The following is a 20,163-nucleotide window of genomic DNA, read 5'->3' as shown; positions in this document are numbered from 1 at the left end:
CCGCAGTCACCTGCTTCCTGCTGCCCAGGTCCACCTGTAACCACTGGTAACGGTCCGTATCCACGGGAGACCATCCCCCGGAACCTGGGGAGGAAGAACAGGGGTCGATGTACGTGTGAGGAGAAAGAGATAGGGGAAAAGAGAGAGACACAGAGAGAGACACAGAGAGAGAGAGAGAGAGAGAGAGAGAGAGAGAGAGAGAGAGAGAGAGAGAGAGAGAGAGAGAGAGAGAGAGAGAGAGAGAGAGAGAGAGAGAGAGAGAGAGAGAGAGAGAGAGAGAGAAAGAGAGATAGAGAGAGAGATAGAGAGAGAGACAAAGAGACAGAGAAAGAGAGAAAGAGAGAGACACACAGAGACAGAGAGGGAAAGAGACACACCAAGACAGAGAGAGATAAAGAGCAAAGAGAGAGGAGAGACAGAGCGATGAAGAACAAAAAGAATCATCAGTTCAGTACACTTGTCAGAGTGGAGATATAAACAGAATAAATCAGATGTCAGAGAGTGACGGTCTGATTCCCGAGGCCCGGTAATCCCCAGACGGGGCTGTGAGGGATGCACAGCAGCCTACCTCCTCTCCTGTTGAGCTTGGCGTATCCGGCCCCGTACCCTGTAGACAGCACCGACGAGCCCGAGAACAAGCTGTAGCCCAGAGGAGTTGCCAGGGAGTCGTCACACTTCCCTGGAAGACATCAGGCAAACAAAGGCACACATTAAACCTACAGACACACCAGCAGGAACTACAGACACACCAGCAGGAACTAAAGACACACCACCAGGAACTACAGACACACCGCCAGGAACTACAGACACACCGCCAGGAACTGCAGACACCACCAGGAACTACAGACACACCGCCAGGAACTGCAGACACCACCAGGAACTACAGACACACCGCCAGGAACTGCAGACACCACCAGGAACTACAGACACACCCCCAGGAACTACAGACACCACCAGGAACTACAGACACACCGCCAGGAACTACAGACACACCACCAGGAACTACAGACACCACAAGGAACTACAGACACCACCAGGAACTACAAACACACCACAAGGAACTACAGATACCACCAGGAACTACAGACACACCACCAGGAACTACAGACACGACCAGGAACTACAGACACCACCAGGAACTACAGACACCACCAGGAACTACAGACATGTCAACAACAATAGATCAGGAGCTACAGACATGGAAATAGTGACATAATACAAATAATTCAGACATATAAAAAAAATCTCAATGTAAAGCAGTCATCAACTCTCTTAAGGACAGTGTATGTCTGGCTTTCTAACCCTCTGGATATAAAAGCCTGTTTCCATTAAAATGGTGTACCTTGGAAAGTTTAATAGATTTAATAGGTTTTTATGCAATCAAGTTGACCTTTAGATCCCCTTTGTCTACTTGAAATCACCAGTCAGAAAGAGTCCTCTTGTTCGTGAACTAGCCAAACACAACACCCTGATCTCCCTTGATCACCGAGGGCAGAGCTTTGACTCAAGGCTCACAAATTCTCCACAAACTAATTAAAAGCTAATCTTTACAACATAGGGTTCAGTAGAGGAATATCAAGGCCAGGTCTTATCACTTATTATTCTCTTATAAAGTCACAGACTAGCTGTTTGAGGTACAGAAGGCAGAAATCCTTCGTAATTTCATACAATACATTCTTCAATACATTACATACTTGAAAAACAACTATAGGCCTAGACTGTATGATTTAACTGATGTAACAGAGGTGGTCAGAGAGTTCAATAACTGTCTAAGAACTGAACATAAAGCCCTGACCACATAAGATTACATGCTGGCTTCAGCTCAGTAAACTTTAGAAATGTGGGGTCTCGCATGCAGTGTCTTTAGAGATGATGGTTTCATCCACACTGCAGTGACTTTTGAAAGTGAACAAAATGTAGTTTATTTGGACATAAGTTGACTGAGAAGAGATTGAGGTAATCAATACTGTTTCCCCTGAACGTCTGACTTTAGCCATTAGCCCGTTGAAATCTACATTCCCAATGGACCAGCGTTGCTTTGCTTCTGTCATAGCCAAGGAGATTGTTTCTCTGCATCGATGAACATTTAAAGAAAGAGATTGCCTCCATCCATTTCACAGCTCAGACTGACAGGGAAAAGCTCGACGTTTGATGGCAACGGAAAGAGAACAAGCAAGTAATCTCCACGGCTACACAGACAGGTGGGGAGAGAGAGCAGCGGAAAAAACACTGTACGGTGACAACAAACACTTTTCAGGAGCTGAAGGAGCAAAATAATTAGTTTTTCAAAGGAAACTGGTCTTTGTGAAGGTTGTCTGCCATGGGCACGTACATAGCTGTGGACAAAAAAATGCTAGTCTTTACACACTTAGTCTAACAAACAACTTTGTGAAAGCCATACTTCAAGGTGTATAAGGAAGGATGTAGTAGGACTTGCTGGTGCTGTGCTCTGTGTATGTTCGAGTGTGAGCCGTATTGAAGCAAATAGATGACATCATGTTTTGAATTTGAAGTCACTGAAGACTCAATATTGAAATTGAAATACCATCGAATTTGTTGGTTTTTAATTCACCTCTTTAATATTGAAATATTAATTTATTTCAATGTGGAAAAAAAGATCTGATCCAAAAAGTCAGGTTTCTCAAATTTGAACAGTAAAATTCAGATCTAAAAAAAAAAAAAAAAAAGAATCAAGCTTTAGAAATTCAAGAGAACTAAATTCAGGCTGCTCAAATGTTGCAACAGTTCCTTTCAATGTAGTCTACCACCCAGCAAAAACATTGTCTTTCTCCAAATGTTTGGATGTTAGATATTAGGTTCTAACAATAACAATAGGTACAACAATAGGTTTGGAGATGATACGGTAAAAAAAAAGAAAAAACTACCCGAGCTGCAACAGACGCAAGCACACCTCACAACTTCCCCAGAAATGGTACCTTCTTTAGTTTGTCATAAATGGTTATGAAAAAACAGTCAATCAATCGTAGAAAGCTGGGGTCAGCACAAGAAAGAGATCCCAGACCCTCTAATTTATCCCAGCTGCTGTACAGATCTGACAGAAGAACAAATCCAGTTCATCTTCAAACGGAATCACAACAAATGTTCAGCTTCTCCTTTACATGAAAACAAATGAACAACGTGTAGCAACTGCTGCGGTAGTGGTGCAGAATGCTGACTCGTGATGAATCTACCCCTAAGCCTATTGACCTGTCTTTGACAGTGTACATCATCTGTTTCACTCGTAGTTTCAGATTGGAAGGTGGTATGTTTGTGTGTGTTTCTGTGTTCTTGTGTTTACGTGTGTGTGAATGAAAAATAGGAAGTGAGATAAAGAGAGAGGGAGGGGGGGGGGGGGGGGGGGCATATTTTCTTGACCTTCAACAGTTCTTTCAGAAACACTAAGAACTTATTACAAAATATGAAGAAACTATTATGGGCTGATATGAATGTGTTGTTTATTATGGTATGATAGTGAATTTCTAAACAATTATCAATTCATTCTTAGTCTATCAGACCTCTGAGAGGGAAATTAAGGATGTAGAATAATTCTTTCTCCTAAATGTTTGATACAACAGTGATGACGTCTCGCATGTTTCAACATCGAATAAGAGAAACAGCAGCACTGAGGGCAATATAGGCTGAGCCAAATATCACAATTAGCCCTGACCGTACAAGTCATGCCCACTGTGAGTTCAGCAATAACAACGGCTTGGCACTGCATCCAAAACCCAACCTTAAAAAAACCCCAAGCAATGTATCTTTATTACACCAAGCAAAGCCCTCGGCGGTGCAGCAAACACCAACGCTCGTTTCTTAGGGAAGCTAACCTGTTTCCCGGTTTTAAATGAACCCTTCCACGGCTCCACAGAGACAGTGACACATCTATTTACATTGGCCTGCCTTTAGTTAAGCGTTAGCCACAGACACAGGACGCTCCCGGGAAGACAGCATCAGACGAGCAGGTTTGAGGAGAGTAGCCAAGCGTCAAATTAAACACGCTCCCTCCATCTTCTGCTGTCGTTGATTACAAACTCATACATTAGTCTGGTGGAGGGCTTGAACACACTGTTACAGGGTGCTCCTGAAGCGCCCACACACACTACCACCGCTGAGAGAGCGTGCGCACACATACACACACGAATGCACACTAATTTGCACAAGTACACGCACCCACTCATGGCCAATTAGTCCTGAACGTTTTAGCTGGAGGTTGACAACATGTTGGCAGGACTATAACCCGTCATCATGTTGTTGATCTAGATCTTATTGAACTGGGATAGTCTTAATATCAATGTTGTGAGAGGATAGAGGCTGTAGCCTGGTCATTTTGACATCTGTCTCAACTGTCACACTTCAGGTGTGCTTTATTTAAACTGTCAGGTTCCATAAAGTCAGCTGGAATAGATGAGCCATTGACATGAGTTATGTGTGGGAGGAATGATAATTCAAGTGGAATTTCTCAGCCTGTGCAAACAAATGTGTTTTAGCAAGTTTGACCCAGGTCTCCTGCACTGTCTCTGGTCCAATGAGGTGATCCCTCTGCAGTGGAGATATCGGACCCAACCGTGGTCAATAATGGATGCCTTCAAGGAACAGGAATAAACCAGGAAAATTATTCTGTACCATGAATATGAGGGTTGTAGACCGAGAGGGTGGAGATAAACTTGCTGTGAACCCCCAGTTCATAGACTATATCGTGCTGGAGGATCGAGGAGGCTATGTGTGTTTTACAGCAGTGTGGGTGGGGTGAAACCAAAAGCACATTTGAATAAGGACGTATGACAGGGTTGAAACCAAGGACATTTGATCATGTAGCCTGATTATTGATGTGTTACCAAGACTGCAAGAGTTTTAATGATGTACTGGATCGCATGCGTATGTATGATGCATGATGGGAATGATCTCGATGGATCGGAGAAGCTTTTGGTTCGAACAAAATTGCAAAAGTTTGCTGCACATCCTCTTAGAGTAGTGAACAGCACTGACGGAGTAAACCTGCAGGGGAATTCTAGGAGAAGAAAGACAAGGTTTAATTGGTATTTTCTTTTGGTTTGTGGTTTTAAATTGGTCATGCTCTCCAGTGAGCCTCCATAAAAAGCCCCTGGTGTTTCGGTAAACAAAAGCACAGAGAATTTGGTAAACATACCCACAACAAATCTGCTGCATTCAGCATACAATACACCATCACATCTTCCAGGACCCAAACACACTTGCATACCCCCTTTCCCTCCCTCCCCCCCGCCCCCCCCCCCCCCCACACAGACACCCTGTCCCTAACATTAAGCCTGAGTTAAAAGGTTCAGATCAAAGTCCCTGCCTGAGAAGAGGAAACCCTGAAAGCTTCACACACGCAGGCTTCCCTGTGAGTCTACGGCTATGGGATTACTCCAAACAGGGTGCTGATTAGCTTTATAGCATAAGGCTGTCAATTAGCTACCCCCCCATCCAGACACACACTCACACACTCACACACTCACACCCCAGGCCACATCTCAGGGTGAGGCCGGGAGGAAGGCCCTTGACTGGAGCCCTCCACGGCCTCCCTTTGTTTGAGCAAATCAGTCGGTAGAACACAGCATCTGCTGCCACGCTTCTTCTACCCGTCCTGTCCCCCGTCCCCCGTCCCGTCCCTCTTCCTCTCAGATGAATACTGATCTTGAATGAAAACACAGCCTGTCAAAGCTGTTCCACATGGGGGGGGGGGGGGGGGGTCTGTCAGTCTGTTAGAGAAGCAACAGCGAGAGAAATGCTTGATTTTTAAATTCTCTTTTCTGCTGGAGCAGAAGTGCATAAGAGGAACCCCACTGAATTAGCTCCTGATCTCACACAGAGAGAATGACCAGTCATCAGTAATGCCCGGACACAGGAAGTGTGTGTGTGTGTGTGTGCGTGTGTGTGTGTGTGTGAGAGACTCTCATTCTGCTGTCATCCATCCTACTTAGGAAACAACAGTAGAATAAACAGATAATCACGTCACATTTGGAGTTATAGGATAGTCCTGTGATTTGGATAATAACACATTTGCTGGCGTATTTGGTTTTATTCAGTTGAATGTTAAGTTACAAGACTACAATATCTATTGTATATACAAATATATAGGTATACAGATTTGTATACTGAAATAATGATATATAGATATTATTATTTTTGGAGAGAGAGAGATCATTTATTTTATGGTAAAACGTCACAGATCTGCACTAATAATCACTTATAATTAACACTATATAAATGTAAATGTTATTCATTGAATTGTACACTACACTAAATTCAGCATGGCTTAGTTATATATTCAGCCATGGATTTGGTAGATTTGGGAGGGCCTTTGTTTGGAACATGGCCTTCAGTCGAGTGGACAATGGGAGGAGCCAAGAGAGGGGGAGGGTCAAGAAGGGGCATCACACGGTTTGACAAATCACAATGGCAGGTGTTTTGAATCGTAATGAGCTTCCTCATTTGCTTAACAAAAACCCCCACCGCAATCTAAAGGCTGGCTGCCATGCAGGGGCCAGATATTATCTTCACACCTGATCAATGATGTTGTTCGGCTCCCTCACTGACGTCAGTCTCCAGTTTCAGTATTCTGTATTATTGGAAAAACCTTTTTGCTGTATGTTGAGATTTAGGGCTGGTAACCACGGAGATCACACCATTCATACCGAGGAAACACCATTCACATACCATGCATTTATGAATGGGTAATAATAATCAGTGTATTTGAAACAGATCTCATAAATGTGTGTGTTTGGTAGTCGGGGAAGGCTAACTTGCTCCTGTCAGTCTCCTCCAGTCTGCCTTAGTGAGGACTGAAATGTTGTTAGGTTCATTTTTCCAGTAGGGTTGTTTATCCATCATCCAAGGCCATTATTCTGACTACCACACCTGATTTATATAGATCCCCTAGGTCAGATGAACCAAATTGGTTTGAGGATTTAAGCACCCTTCTCTCTCAGCTGTAAGTTTAAACTTTGTGGTTTTGGAAGTTCAATACAGCGTGCCAAATCTGAATACATTTCCAGAGTCTATACATTGTTGTCTTTGCACAGTTTGAATTCAACATGAACTGTATTGATATAACAACTCTATACAGGACCACTGAGACACAAGTCCCATGGTCAGAAATGGTCTTCTACTGATGTCCCAGGGGTCAATAAAGGGTTTTTAGAGGAGGTCATAGGTTACTGGATTGACGCTTCTTGTCTCATTGATGCAGCGTGTTATTAAAAACAATCATTTGCTTCTGCTTTTGCCTTTAAATAATATGTATCCAGATAGGTTGAGTCTATAAAAAAATACTCTGTTGGACCACAGTTTATAGCCATTATTTTAGTAAGGATATGTATTATTTTAATTAAGAATCCTAACAGTCTGTGTATCTGTATTGGAGTAAAGTAGCTCTAAGGAAGTTTCAGTTCACATCTAGGCAATGGTGAAAATCACTGCCAAGGATTAGCTGTTATAACTTATGTACATATATATTTTTTTTTTTACCCATCTAATACACAGAACACGTTAGCAAAGTCTGCTCCCCCCCCCCCCCCCTTCCCCTCGGATTCTCTCTTTAGATCCCTCACTTTTATCTCTCTCCTCTCACGCTTTCTTACTCTTCCTAATACAATAACATAAAGGGCTCGCGTATTCCAGTTCTTCACGTAATAATGCTGTGCCTCTTCATGTCTGGAGTGTGAACACACCCTGTCATCCTTGGGTAGCCAGGGCAGGACAACGATGCCAGTTTACACTGCCAAACCACGTGTGACCTGGGTTCAATCACCTGCAGTGGGTGCAGTTGGTGAACTTGTTAGTGTAATGAAAAATGCGTAAACTTTCTTCCAAATGCTCATTCATTTTCACACCTTTGAAAGATGTAAGCTATTGTGCAAGTACAGGGCTCTCACAAATATTTCGTTTACCTCGGAACATGTCTGCATAGAAAGACTAAATGTAAAATCTAAACATTATTATTATTAGCCTACAACAAATTACTCAAAACCAAATCATACAGTTTTTGACCACACATGGCATACATAAATTAGGATTGTAAAGCGACATCGATGACAGGTCATGGGTAACCGAAAACAACTAATTTCTCAACGAGTGAACACAAACGACACAATGCTGTGTCCGATTAACTCCAGTGTTTTCATCATAACCCATGCACTCCATGAACTAATAATCACTTTGACGCATACACACCAGACTCTGCAATGCCCCCGGTCCAGTATGAAGAGTACAAAGCAACGAGGTTGGAAATCCCATACAGTGAATGGTATTTTAGCTAGCCTACTTACGGGATGTTGAGGACACAGCGCTGTGGATGCTGATGCGGCTGAAGATGCAGAACAGAGCCGTTAACACCGGTCCGGGATACATCTTCGATTTGAGCCCGCTTACAACAAAAGAAGATTTGTTTTGTTTGTTTTGTTTGGTAACCGCCTTACCAGGCGGAGGCAAGCTGAAAACAGCTATACAGACGCGGCTTCTTTATTAGCTAAACAGAAAGTGGATGCTTCCAAGCAATGGCTCACACGCTGGTGCGCAATTATTGTTACCCGCTTCTGTCACCCTGCAAAACTGAACAGTTGCCAACAACGGTTCTCTTCTTCAGTCAATATCCGATTGAGACATGTTTTTCCACTGCGCTGGCCCATCCGCTCAAACTGCATTGTCAGAGACCCAGCTAATTATGAAAAGAGGGAAGGGGTAGTCGCTGCCCAGGTGCTGAAGTGGGAATGGTCTGGCCTATCCCCCATATTTTAGTAATGATGGTATGTTCCAACAAACATACACAAGGGGACACGCGTCGCAGAAATGAAAATCGAGATTAAACTGCTTTTCGGGAGTATCTAACTTTCGTATCATGACGTAACCATATAGTCTATTTCCGAAGGAAACTGGATAGCGGTCTTAATATTAGGTCTATGTAGGCGGTGCAACGTTGGGGGGATTTGATCTGACCGTTATAGAAAGCCAACTTACTCTGAAAGGAGGTGAGCCCCGAAAGTGTAGGTAGCCTATAGCCATCGGGATAGGCCTACAGCAGGGGTGTCAAACTCATTTCGCATCGTGGGCCACATACGGCCTAGGGAGATGTCAAGTGGGCCGGACCATTAAAATTATACCATACTCTGCTATAAATAACCAAAATATCATGTCTTTCTTCTGTGTTATCTAATTTAATTGATATAAAGACCATATCGTATAAAGTCCGTCCAACCGCTTTAACAAGTAATGATCTCTTTGGTGGTGTAGTTGGTTAAAGCGTTGTACGGTTACATATTGTTAATGCGAATCTGGGATCCCAAGTTCGCGCCCCAGTCCAGTGAATCTCGTACGATATTCTTTAACTTTTACTGTGAGAAAATGACATAATTCTAAAGGCCTACGGATGTATCACAACATTTTAATGTGTGAGCACTAATATCAGATCAAAATGAACACATGTAGCCTTAATTAAATATTGAATAACGTAGGGTAGTCTACCGTCGGAGACAACCACTACCCCTCATTCAGCCAGTTTAAACGGCTGCTAGATGACGCTGTTCATTTTCAAAGCGCCGATAGTTCGGCTCTTTGGGCCGGCACAATCCGGAAGAAACCACCAAAGCTTCACAAGGCATCGTTCGCCCATCCCTAGTAGAGACCAAGGTATTAATTGATACCGTCTGCTGTTTTCAGTCTGTCTCAGTGATGCGGCTTGTCTTCTACTCTGATGGAAAGAGTGCGCCCCTTAGCGGATAATCCATGAATTACAGCGATTTAAAAATATTAATTCCATGTCTTTTATGCATTTTTTCCACTTTCAAATTATCCTGCGGGCCTGATCGAACCTCCTTGGGGGCCGGTTCCGGCCCGCGGGCCGTATGTTTGACACCCCTGGCCTACAGTATCCGTCAAGGAAAGAGAGACGAAGCTCATTGTATGCGCCTGTAGCCTACTAGTTGGTGAAGTAGCCCACTGTAAAATGCAATAGAAATCTGGAGCTGTCAGATTTTACTCAAAATGAATTATATCAGGCCAGCGTGCCCGGCCGTAACTACGGAAAACGGAACAGGGTTTGAAGCGGCGAAAACCTGACGACAAACGTATCATAATCTTTAACGGCTCTGTTAAATACATATGACGCTACCCAATATGAGTGGGCCTACTCACCTGGTTTGATAACACTAAAAAGTATTCGCCCATTAATCTTTCCCGTTTACATGTGCGCACCTTAACATGAATAAGTTATAGCAATAGACCTAGTGTTTGTTTGGGCGAAGATCCCAGTCCAATACTTCTATCCTTGCTCGGCTTTCTCTTGAAGCGTTGGCATCAAATATTTAAGGGTGAGACTTTTTAATCTCTTAAAATGAAATCTATACAAATCCCTTCTGATTCAAAAGTGTATACATCTGAGCTCTGTTCTTAACCTCACTGCTCATTTAAGATTAATTGTATAAGGGAGGCTGTGGACAGGACTGTTTTCTTTCTGTGTCATACTCCACCTTGTTCCAACAAGTCATATTATTCTTAAAGATACAGAATGTTGTAGGCCTACTACAGAACCCATGACGGCTGGGATTCCAGACAACATTTCAGTCTGGTGAATGGTCCACCGTAATGTAAGCTAGTATTATAATAACCCCCTTTATATAGAAAATAGTTTTAATAAATGATGTGTACACAAAGGCAGGTTGATTGAATCTGTCTGCTCAGTGGCTGACGAAATCATACTTCTGCTCCTGACAACTGAGTACTGCTAAAGCAATATTCTGACTGAAAATTCTGCACTAGAAAAGCAATTACACGTTTTAAAAATCCACCTGCTCCTCTATAACTCAAACCAAGTTATTTTCTGAGGTAATAAAACATTTAAAAAAAACTAATGACAGAGTATGGAAATCAACTTTATGTACAAAATCAGCATATATGCATTGTTGGTGATAGTGAATTCATACACACAAATATGAAGAAATAAAACATCAAAAACACTATTCAGCACTTTGTTCCAGGGTCCATTTGCATCCGGACAGCCAGCAAGTCAGCCACACAGATCAGTCAGTCAAGGGAAAAGTTGCTCAGCCGCCACTGTGAGATGAGATAATAAAACGACAACATTCATTAAGAGACTTTAAACAAGTTAATAAAGCAACTAATGGTTTTATCCATCCATCCATCATGGGTTAGGAACACCAACTCACGATAGATGGGAGAAACTCAACACAGGTCCTGGGTACTTACACAATGATGTTGTTGATGGGGATGTGGATCAGCTTGACAAAGAAGCCAATGAACCCCATGATTGCGAAACCTATCGCTGTCGCCATGGCAATTTTCTGAAATTCTAAAAGTATCAAAAGAGGAGAAATGGGTGATTAAATTATTGCACGCAAAAACACCAGAATAGCCAGTGTTTGTCTAGGCTTGATGTAATGAAGTTTTCCAAGTGTCCCATGGCAGGTTTCTGGACGTGGGAGGCAACATAGCTACAGTAACAACCTAAATCATAGCTTGAGAAAACAAGTTTCGCTCAGGCCTACCTTTTCGGTCAGGCTTGGTGCATCTCTTCACCAGCCTTATTGAGTCTTTCACAAACTGACGACTGGGCTCCACAAACTGCATTATTTGGTCCATGGTGATGAGGTGCTGGACTAAATTAGACAAAATGAATAAGATCATGAATAAAATACTACAGCTAGTGTTGCTTTGATGAACTAGCATTACAGAACACCAAAAGCAGTGACTGAATTTAGACACATCCAGGTATATTGGAAATGTACGGTGATCAACATTTAGCCTACACATTGATACAGTAAGAAAATAACCAGGATAATAACCAAGTCATTACATTCAGTCAGTACATTATCATATAACATTTGCTTATAAATACAACATCAGTTCACTCTCAAGTTATGGCTTGTTAGCTCGGCATATATAAATGTTACTAATCAACATTTTGCTAGGCTACGTCGCTATAGCTAGCTACATTTAGAACTCGGAACAGTGAACGTTTACACAGTGTATCTAGAATGCTTTTTAGAGGATTTTGGTAATACATCAGGCGACTTACCGGTTATTTCCTTGGCTTGGAACACTTTTCTCAATGGTTGTACGCTGACTGTACCGAATAGAGAGCAACGTAAGGTTATAGCTGAACTGAAAGCCACGTATGTTTAAGATGAAAGGCTGGTGTTACAACGTATTGCGCGTGCGTAGAGTATGACCCGGACGCGTTCAAAATAGCGAAGTATGGGGGGCCTGTTTTTTTCAATCCTGTTTCACTTAACATTACCACGAACAAATATAACCATGCTATAGAGGAGCACACGTTGAACTATTTAACTGTATTCAATTGGAGGAAAACCTTTTACGTGTTCAGAAAAATGAAGTCCGGAATTTCACTCTTGTGTTGGCCTGTAGGTGACGCCAAGATTGGATTTAGAATAGGCATTGTGCCGCTGATGTCATTAATCAAACATGAACCATAGCCATGTAGGCCGAACTGAATTGAAGTTTATTATTTTGACAGTAGCCTACATCCACAGTACTTCTCAAGCATCATGGCATATCGTTTGTTAATGCTAAGGCTGTGTTCAACAATGCAGTACACAATACAGTACAAAAAAAAGCAAATTAATGGCATCATATTTTTCATTTGCATAATTTACTCAACTGTATAGCAAGGTGATGTGAGGATTTGAATCTTGGCATGTATGGCATATCTATGTAACACAACATGTGTTAGTATCCATCTACCAACTTATTCTTCTATCCGTTGTTCTTGCAGTCTTGCGTCCCGTGAGCCTCTTGTCGTAGAGCGACTATTCATAGCGCGTTCGATTGATGAATGATCGCTCAATCCCATGTGATTCCGAGCATTTGGCAGCTGAGTTCCCAGAGCTTCTCAGCCATGACGTCATCCCTGCCAGCCCGGTCACAGCTCGACAGTTTACAGTCACTGGAGGAGGAAGAGAGACTGACATGAGAGGATTTAACCAAGTTTTTATACCAAGCATTATGTCAACAAAGTTTTAGTTGAACAGCTACACTGTGTGTGTGTGTGTGTGTGTGTGTGTGTGTGTGTGTGTGTGTGTGTGTGTGTGTGTGTGTGTGTGTGTGTGTGTGTGCGCGTGTGTGTGTGTGTTGGTGTGTGTGTGTAAGTTGTTTTCTGTTGCACATATTAAACACAAGCCTAGAGGAACAACTCTAGGAAGGCTAAGACAGATTTTTGTGGCATTGGGTAACATTTTTAGATGAACAGCTACAGTTTGTGTATGCATTGTTGTTGCATTTAATTGCCTTTGGTCAACACAAGTGTAGAAGGACAACACTGTATTTGTGTGTTGTGTGTACTGTACCAGTAGTATCCTCCACTCTGGCTGTCCAGGCTGGGCTCAACAGCACAGTAGATGGAAGTCTGAGCTCCCTGAATCACTGTCTTGGTGAAAGGACGCACAATCTTCCAGGAGATGAGCAAGGCCAGGTTCATATGTCTCTTCAGCTCCGTACGCACAATCCCAGGATGAACGGCGTAAACGGTCACCCCTGTGCCTGAAAGAGGAGAGGGTTTGGAAACGGTCTCTAGATGTCACGGATGTTGAGACACGCATATTCTGACATGCTTTGAGGCGTCTGTGGACCATCTAGAAAACATAACCCCCCATTTTTGTTTTCGTCTTAGCTTTGCCTGTGAGCTTAGCGAGCTGAGCTAGCCCGATGCACTAACAACAGTGGTCCCAATAGCGCTCATAGCAAACCCCACACAAGGTAACACTCCTGACCCTGCAGCCTCCTAGCCAGGGAACGTGTGGACAGGATGTTGGCCAGTTTGCTTTGCCCGTAGGCCCGTCTGGAGTGATAGCTCGTCTCACTGTTGACGTCCTCCAGCTGGATCCGCCCCCAGGCGTGGGCCATGGACGACAGGGTGATGACCCGCGACGGCGCCGAACTCTTCAAGAGGTCAAGTAACAGGAAGGTGAGCAGGAAGTGACCTGGAGAGACAGACAGACTCGGGGTCAAGAACGACCCGTTGACGATTTGCTCAATCAGTGGCTTCATAAGGGTGACAGCGGCCCACACCACTTCCTGTTTTGATATGTCTCCATGGTTATGTCTCCATTCTGTTTCTCTTTACCCAGATGGTTGACCCCAAACTGCATCTCGAACCCGTCTGTGGTCTTGGAGTACGGACACATCATGATGCCAGCGTTGTTGATCAGTATGTTCACCTGGCTCTCCTCTGATGAAGAGAAGAAAGAAAAGTTAGATCGTCAAGAGGATAACTACAGGGCATGAAGACACAGGAAGTGGTCTCACCTCTGTTAATGAGCTGTGAGAATTCCCTGATGGACCTGCAGTCTGCCAGATCCAGAGGCCTGACCAGAATGTTTGGGTTCCCAGAATTCTCTGTGATCTCAGCCTTAGCCTTCTCAGCCTTGACGACATCCCTGCAAGCCAGGATGATCCTGCCCCCTGCAACATCACACTCAGACACTTATTCATTCAATTTAGCCAATGGATTGATTAATTTGTTGATTGATTCAGTGGTCTTCACGTACAGCTGCATCAAGTGTATTGTGGTCAAGGAGTTTTCCATGTTGGCAATAGAGATAGGGATGTTGTATCCTTTGTTAGTGCATTAATTCTTAAGCAAATGATGACCTGTCACAGCAAAGGTGTGTTATGAGTAAGGTATGTTATGCCAGGCTGCTTTGCGTTGTCTTATCTTAAGAATTTCAGTTCCCAGTCTGACCCTGTGTTGTTCTGTGCATCTGACAATAAAAGACTTGAACTTGAACTAAAGTGTAATGCAGTGTTAGGATGTGCAGTACCTCTCTTGGCCAGGTCAAGTGCTGTTTCCTTTCCTATACCAGTATTACCGCCAGTGATGATAACTGTTTTGCCATCCAGTCTTTCATCGGACTCCCACTGGCCACAGAGCAATGCTCTGAAAAAGGGGTTTGCATATTGTGAGAGAATACCAGCTGTTACTGAATGGCATACAATCACATATAAGTATGAATTAGTCAGCTTTTACCTTTTTTCTTTTGTCTTTCAGAGCTACTGATTTGCAGTCTCTAAAACGTTTCACCATTCGCCAAACAGTTCTGGAGATAAAGTACCCCATACATCTGACCCTGAAAGCCTCTTAGTCAGCATGAAGAGAATGAAGGTCTCACCTGAGCGTGTAGATGTTAGTCATGCTGGAGGCCGGGGCCTGATTCACACCCTGTGTACAGAGCAGCTGTAGGAGCAAGGCAAGGCACCCCACGTCCTCCCTTCCCCCTTGTCTTGTCACAACATGACCCTCGACTGCCGTTCCAGGTGCCAGGTACCCTAGCTAACCTAGTTGACCTCACAGTTTAGGTAGTTCACGTAGGTCGACATCACTCCTAAAGTGGGTAAGACTAGGCAGTTCACTGTGCTGCCTTGAAAAGAGGGGGGCAGGATTGTTGCAGCGTGGTTGGCCAGATTGGGGTTGTGGATGCTAATACCAGATTATCCGAGCAGCGTGGTTCAACCATGTGATCCACTTTGTAAAACTGCAGTGACCTTAGGTACTGTGTATACCTTACAATACATGCCTGAAGCACTGACAGCATAAACTGATTCCACCTGACACTCAAACCACTGTTATTGTGCAGTTACAGTTATAAATATAATGTGATAATTAAAGGGTTCATGAATTGAAAAAATTGTGAAACCATAGCCAGAGAGGAAGTGAAGTCCACAACATTCCAGGAATAAGAGCTCATGGATGATAAGCTGTGTGTTATCTTGGAAACTGCACACCTTCAAATAAAGGGCCTTTATATATAAGGACAAAGCAGGTTTAAGGAGGACAATGTCCACAAAGGCAGCTATTACAGCTGAATGTAATAGGTGGAGGTGGAGGACTTGGATCCATAATTGCAGATCATACTTAAAATGAAAGAAATAGGGAGGCACATTAATACTAAACTCTTTTTTTCAAACTCTTTTCTCTTACAGTGCTGGTAGAAGTGGCTGGACACAGTTTGAGGATATATACACCGAGAGCTCCATCTAGTGGTCACCATCTAGTATTCACAATCTAGTGTTCACCATCAACTTCACCACTAATCCCTCTGAGCCACTCAATTAAGCCTGTAAAAAAAGGCAACTTGGATACACATGACAAACCTTGATAAACCCTATAGATGTTCATTAACAGATAGGATTGAAAGTTTGAGGTTGAAGCTTCTCGCTCTTTGATGCATAGTCACTGAACTTTGGCTCAGACAATGCAACATGTGTCAGCAAGAATAAAAAGAAAAGTTTTACTGTCTGTAATATCTATTGTGACTGTTTGTCACACGGTGCCTACCGTAGTCTAGTTCAGGAATGACGTAATGACCCAGTTGTTCAAAACCCGGGTGAATAAACCAGTACGGAATGAAGTTGGTCGTCGGCCTGAGTCTATAATGAAGTGTATAAGATTAAGTTTGTGTGTGCCAGAGGGCCAAACATTTCACTGTCCACTAGAAAACTGCATGTTGAAATCAAGTTATTATTAAGACAAACATGTATTCCTTTATGATTCATTACAGGAATGTCCATTTCATAGGAAAAAAACTCAACCAACATGCTTCATGTTCAAGCAACATGTTATGTAATGCCAACAAGTGTTCACACAGACTATTTATTGTTACCAAAATCTATATCTGAAGTCGTCTTATAAAAACATGTATGCAAACAAGAGAGAGAGAGAGATAGAGAGACCAGTCTGTTTGGAACCCCTTAGCTGAGAAGTCAACTGCTTCCTTGTATGTCAGCTGAAAGCTACATATTAAGTGGGCTGGACTCTATGTGGTACTTTCAAAACCCCTTCCTGAAAGCTCTTCTCACAGACTATACCTGAATGCAGGCTGGGACCAGACCAGGGATTGTCCTTTTCCTATTTCAAAAGCAGGTACATTTATATAGAAATACATTATTAATTCAAAATGTAAGTAGGTTGACTCTGGTGAATGATAATGTGATTTTGATTTAAACAATTTTACCAGTGTGTCTAAGTGTGTGCTGATTTTCTGTGACATACTTCTTTCAAAGAGGGGATTTCAAACGAAACCACTGAATCAATGTGACTGCCTTGAATCTTGGCTTTGATTTCTGCAATTCGACAGTTTAAAAATGACAAATGACAGCCCAACGTAACAATTCCCAACTAATTTAGAGCCTAAACACACAAACTCACCACATTGGTGAAGAAGGAAACAAAATACATATTATTTTCATTGGAGTGAATCATTAGCCAGCTGCCCCACATGACACAGCAGAAGCTACACCAGATACATTATCTGAAATGCTTTGGAAAACAGGCAGAAATTGAATCTATTAAAGTGAAAAGATGGTACAGTCTGACTGTGCGCCTCATCTGTTTATTTATCTGTTTACTTTTTATCTTTTAGGATAGTTGTCAGTGTTGTTCCCTGCCTAATCACTGTGTTGTGTTCTGCTACAGCATGGTGTGTTTACATCTTCACCATGCTCAGTCTTTATCACTTGACTTGCCATAATAGTGTTTTGTATTAGACTTTATTTAAATGTTTATTTGTGACTAAATCCACTAGGTGTTGAGTGGAGCTTCTTTGAGGAAGGGGGTCCCGTCCATTTAGTCAGTATGAGTCTCTTCAGTAATTGTAGCCTGCCTTCTTCAGTAGTCTACCACTAACTGTGGCACTAATATGTGGGATCAGATGGCTGAGTGGTTAGGGTGTCGGGCTATTAATCAGAACGTTGCCGGTTCAATTCCTGGCCGTGACAAATGACGTTGTGTCCTTGGGCAAGGCACCCTACTTGCCATGGGAAGAATGACCCTGTACTATTTAAGTCGTTCTGGATAAGTGCGTCGGCTAAATCACTAAATGTAAATATAATCAGTAGCAGACCCATATCAGGTCTTTCACAAGTTATTGTTGTTGAAACTGTGTCTGAATGCTGCCTGGGATTTGTAAACGTGCTCGGAAAACAAATCGTTAATTTAAAAGCGTTTCCCATTGTGAAAGTTCTTTCAGGAAATTACTTCACGGTGGCTTTTTAGATTTGTAAGTATGATGTGGTTGCATGTGGTCATGAGTTGTGTATCAACCTTCTGAGGTGTCCAAAGACGTTTTGTATTGCACTTTAAGTATCTAAGGCTTTATAAATACTTCCAGATTTGGTTTAAAAAAAAATTATGTTGTATATAAAATAAATATGTACAAGGCTAATATTCCATAAAATCTCTAGGCCCTGTACCAGAATTTGATTGATCTTGACTATCACAGATAGTGATTCACCTGTGGATGAATCATAAAGGAATACATGTTTGTCTAAATAATAACTTGATTTCACCATGCAGTTTTCTAGTGGACAGTGTAATGGCCCTCTGGCACACATAAACTTAAACTTAAAAAAAGACCCATAGAAACATTACCAATTGAGCGAGGCTAGATCAGACTAGAACTGACCACAAATATCACCTGGGCACTTGTAATGTAATAGAGACCAGACTATGACTACACTGCATCTCAATTAACAGATCCCATCTTTCTCTCTTGTTCTACCATTGCAGGTCGAGATAAGGAGAGCTCAGGATGTTGAACGATACCGATAACGATATGCCAAAGGAGTACAGATATTCTCTCATGTTTCTGTACTCCATGGTTCTAGTCGGAGGGGTTATCAGTATGTCGCTCATGATCAACCTCCTTCAGTCCAACACGCGCTCTGTGACCACGACCGCTGTACTCAACCTCATAATCGTCCACATTCTCTTTCTCCTGACCGTGCCCTTCCGTATCTACTACTATGCATACGGCACCTGGAAATTAACCGGCGGTTTCTGCAAGGTGGTCAGCTTGATGATCTTTGCTCACATCCACTTGGCCTTCATCTTCTATTGTATTATCCTTGTCGGCCGCTATCTCACGTTTTTCCGAAGAAGCAGCCGGATGGAGTTTTACCGGACTCTGCACGCAGTGGGCGCCAGCTTGTTGGTGTGGGCCCTGGTGCTGCTCATCATGCTCCCTGTTGTCGTCAAGGAATACGGATCAAATTCAAACACTACCGGCAGAGACCAGTGCTTTGACTTTGGAAATTCGCTAGAAGTGGACACAGTCAAGCTGTTGAACTACATCCTCAGCTGTATAATCTTAGTTGTCACTATGGCGATGGCCGGTTTCCAGGTTTGGATTCTGTGTCACGTGTACAGAACCTATCGGGCCTTGACCTTCTCTCACCAGGAGTTCTGGGCTCAGATGAAGAGTGCGTGTTTCGTAGTGGTGATGGTCGTGTGCTTCGTTCCATACAATCTGTTCAGGATTTATTATGTGAGTCAAGCCCAAAGACATTCTCTGGACCCGATCAATGAGATCCTTTTGGCGGTGACGTCTTTTAGTTGTTTGGACATGCTGACATTGATTGGTAGGCCTACCTGCGTACCCTGCTGCATTTGAAGAGCCAGTGACGTCACTCAGGACCGTACACCACACACTAACTGTGTGCTGTAACTGTGGTATTATTGTATATAATATGTAGTCATCCAGTAGCGAAAATCTGCCATCAACTTTGGGGGGACAACGATTATACTACATTTTCTCAAGAGCAATTCCTGAGGTGGATGTACCAAATGTACTGCTGTAACACATAACACACAAAAAAGCTCCATTGTGTCCATAATCAGCAAAGCGCTTTCATTGCGTATTCTTAATATCAATTACATATTTGTGTTTACAGTGATTTATTGGGGGGACAAATCATATTTTACCCAGGATGGGGGGGGGGGGGGGGGGGGGGGGGTTGAGTTTCTGCCTCTGGTCATCTGGAATGACATGTATGTAGATGTAGATATAAGAGATATAAGAGGCTTGAGGCCAATGTTCCAGCCTTACAATAAAGTCACGTTTGAAGATAACAGTTGATTTGCGCTTGTTATATAAGAATAACACGACAGGAACTTCCTCGTTGCACGGTGTTTCTCAAGAAAGTAGCAAATAGCACTACTGATGTACTGCTGAAACTAATATTAACCACACCAAATCACTGTTGGGTACCCTAACGCCATGTCACCTAATCTAACCCTACACCAAACCCACTTCTGCACTGTGCTATGACTGTCTTGCCTTGTGTCTCAGGATAGACTGCCTGCTAACCCCCCCCCCTCCCCCATTGGGGCAGATGTTA

At 42.9% G+C, this 20,163-nt stretch overlaps 4 protein-coding genes across 4 annotated transcripts in view; 1 reads left to right on the top strand and 3 right to left on the bottom strand.

Moving 5' to 3' along the window:
- LOC124472376 (contactin-associated protein-like 2) overlaps window positions 1-8,664 on the bottom strand; it is a 9,332-nt gene extending 668 nt beyond the window's left edge. The window contains exons 1-3 of the mRNA XM_047027167.1: window positions 8,289-8,664; window positions 569-679; window positions 15-84 (exon numbers count right to left, since the gene is read on the bottom strand). Coding sequence (XP_046883123.1) covers window positions 15-84; window positions 569-679; window positions 8,289-8,370 — 263 coding nt within the window. The 5' untranslated portion in view covers window positions 8,371-8,664. The remainder of the gene's footprint in view (window positions 1-14; window positions 85-568; window positions 680-8,288) is intronic.
- A 2,206-nt stretch (window positions 8,665-10,870) lies between these two features.
- LOC124473209 (protein transport protein Sec61 subunit gamma) lies at window positions 10,871-12,191 on the bottom strand. Its single transcript, XM_047028543.1, has 4 exons — window positions 12,050-12,191; window positions 11,520-11,630; window positions 11,221-11,323; window positions 10,871-11,067 (listed from the first exon to the last, which is right to left on the bottom strand). Exons 2-4 carry the CDS (start codon window positions 11,611-11,613, stop codon window positions 11,058-11,060), a joined length of 207 nt encoding a protein of 68 aa, XP_046884499.1. The 5' UTR covers window positions 11,614-11,630; window positions 12,050-12,191; the 3' UTR covers window positions 10,871-11,057.
- A 643-nt stretch (window positions 12,192-12,834) lies between these two features.
- Window positions 12,835-15,181, bottom strand: LOC124472375 (retinol dehydrogenase 12-like). Its single transcript, XM_047027166.1, has 7 exons — window positions 15,159-15,181; window positions 14,811-14,926; window positions 14,296-14,472; window positions 14,114-14,218; window positions 13,761-13,970; window positions 13,338-13,530; window positions 12,835-12,937 (listed from the first exon to the last, which is right to left on the bottom strand). The coding sequence occupies exons 1-7, from the start codon at window positions 15,179-15,181 to the stop codon at window positions 12,835-12,837; spliced, it is 927 nt and encodes a 308-aa protein (XP_046883122.1).
- A 1,649-nt stretch (window positions 15,182-16,830) lies between these two features.
- Window positions 16,831-19,727, top strand: LOC124472960 (probable G-protein coupled receptor 141). The gene is made up of 2 exons (XM_047028149.1): window positions 16,831-16,909; window positions 18,554-19,727. Exon 2 carries the CDS (start codon window positions 18,576-18,578, stop codon window positions 19,434-19,436), a length of 861 nt encoding a protein of 286 aa, XP_046884105.1. The 5' UTR covers window positions 16,831-16,909; window positions 18,554-18,575; the 3' UTR covers window positions 19,437-19,727.
- The last annotated feature ends 436 nt before the right edge of the window (window positions 19,728-20,163 follow it).

The sequence above is a fragment of the Hypomesus transpacificus genome, chromosome 10 (assembly GCF_021917145.1).
Source record: "Hypomesus transpacificus isolate Combined female chromosome 10, fHypTra1, whole genome shotgun sequence".
In the NCBI taxonomy this organism is placed as follows: Eukaryota; Metazoa; Chordata; class Actinopteri; order Osmeriformes; family Osmeridae; genus Hypomesus; species Hypomesus transpacificus.
Note: the sequence above shows the minus strand (reverse complement) of the source record. Positions and strands in the feature narration are given on the sequence as shown.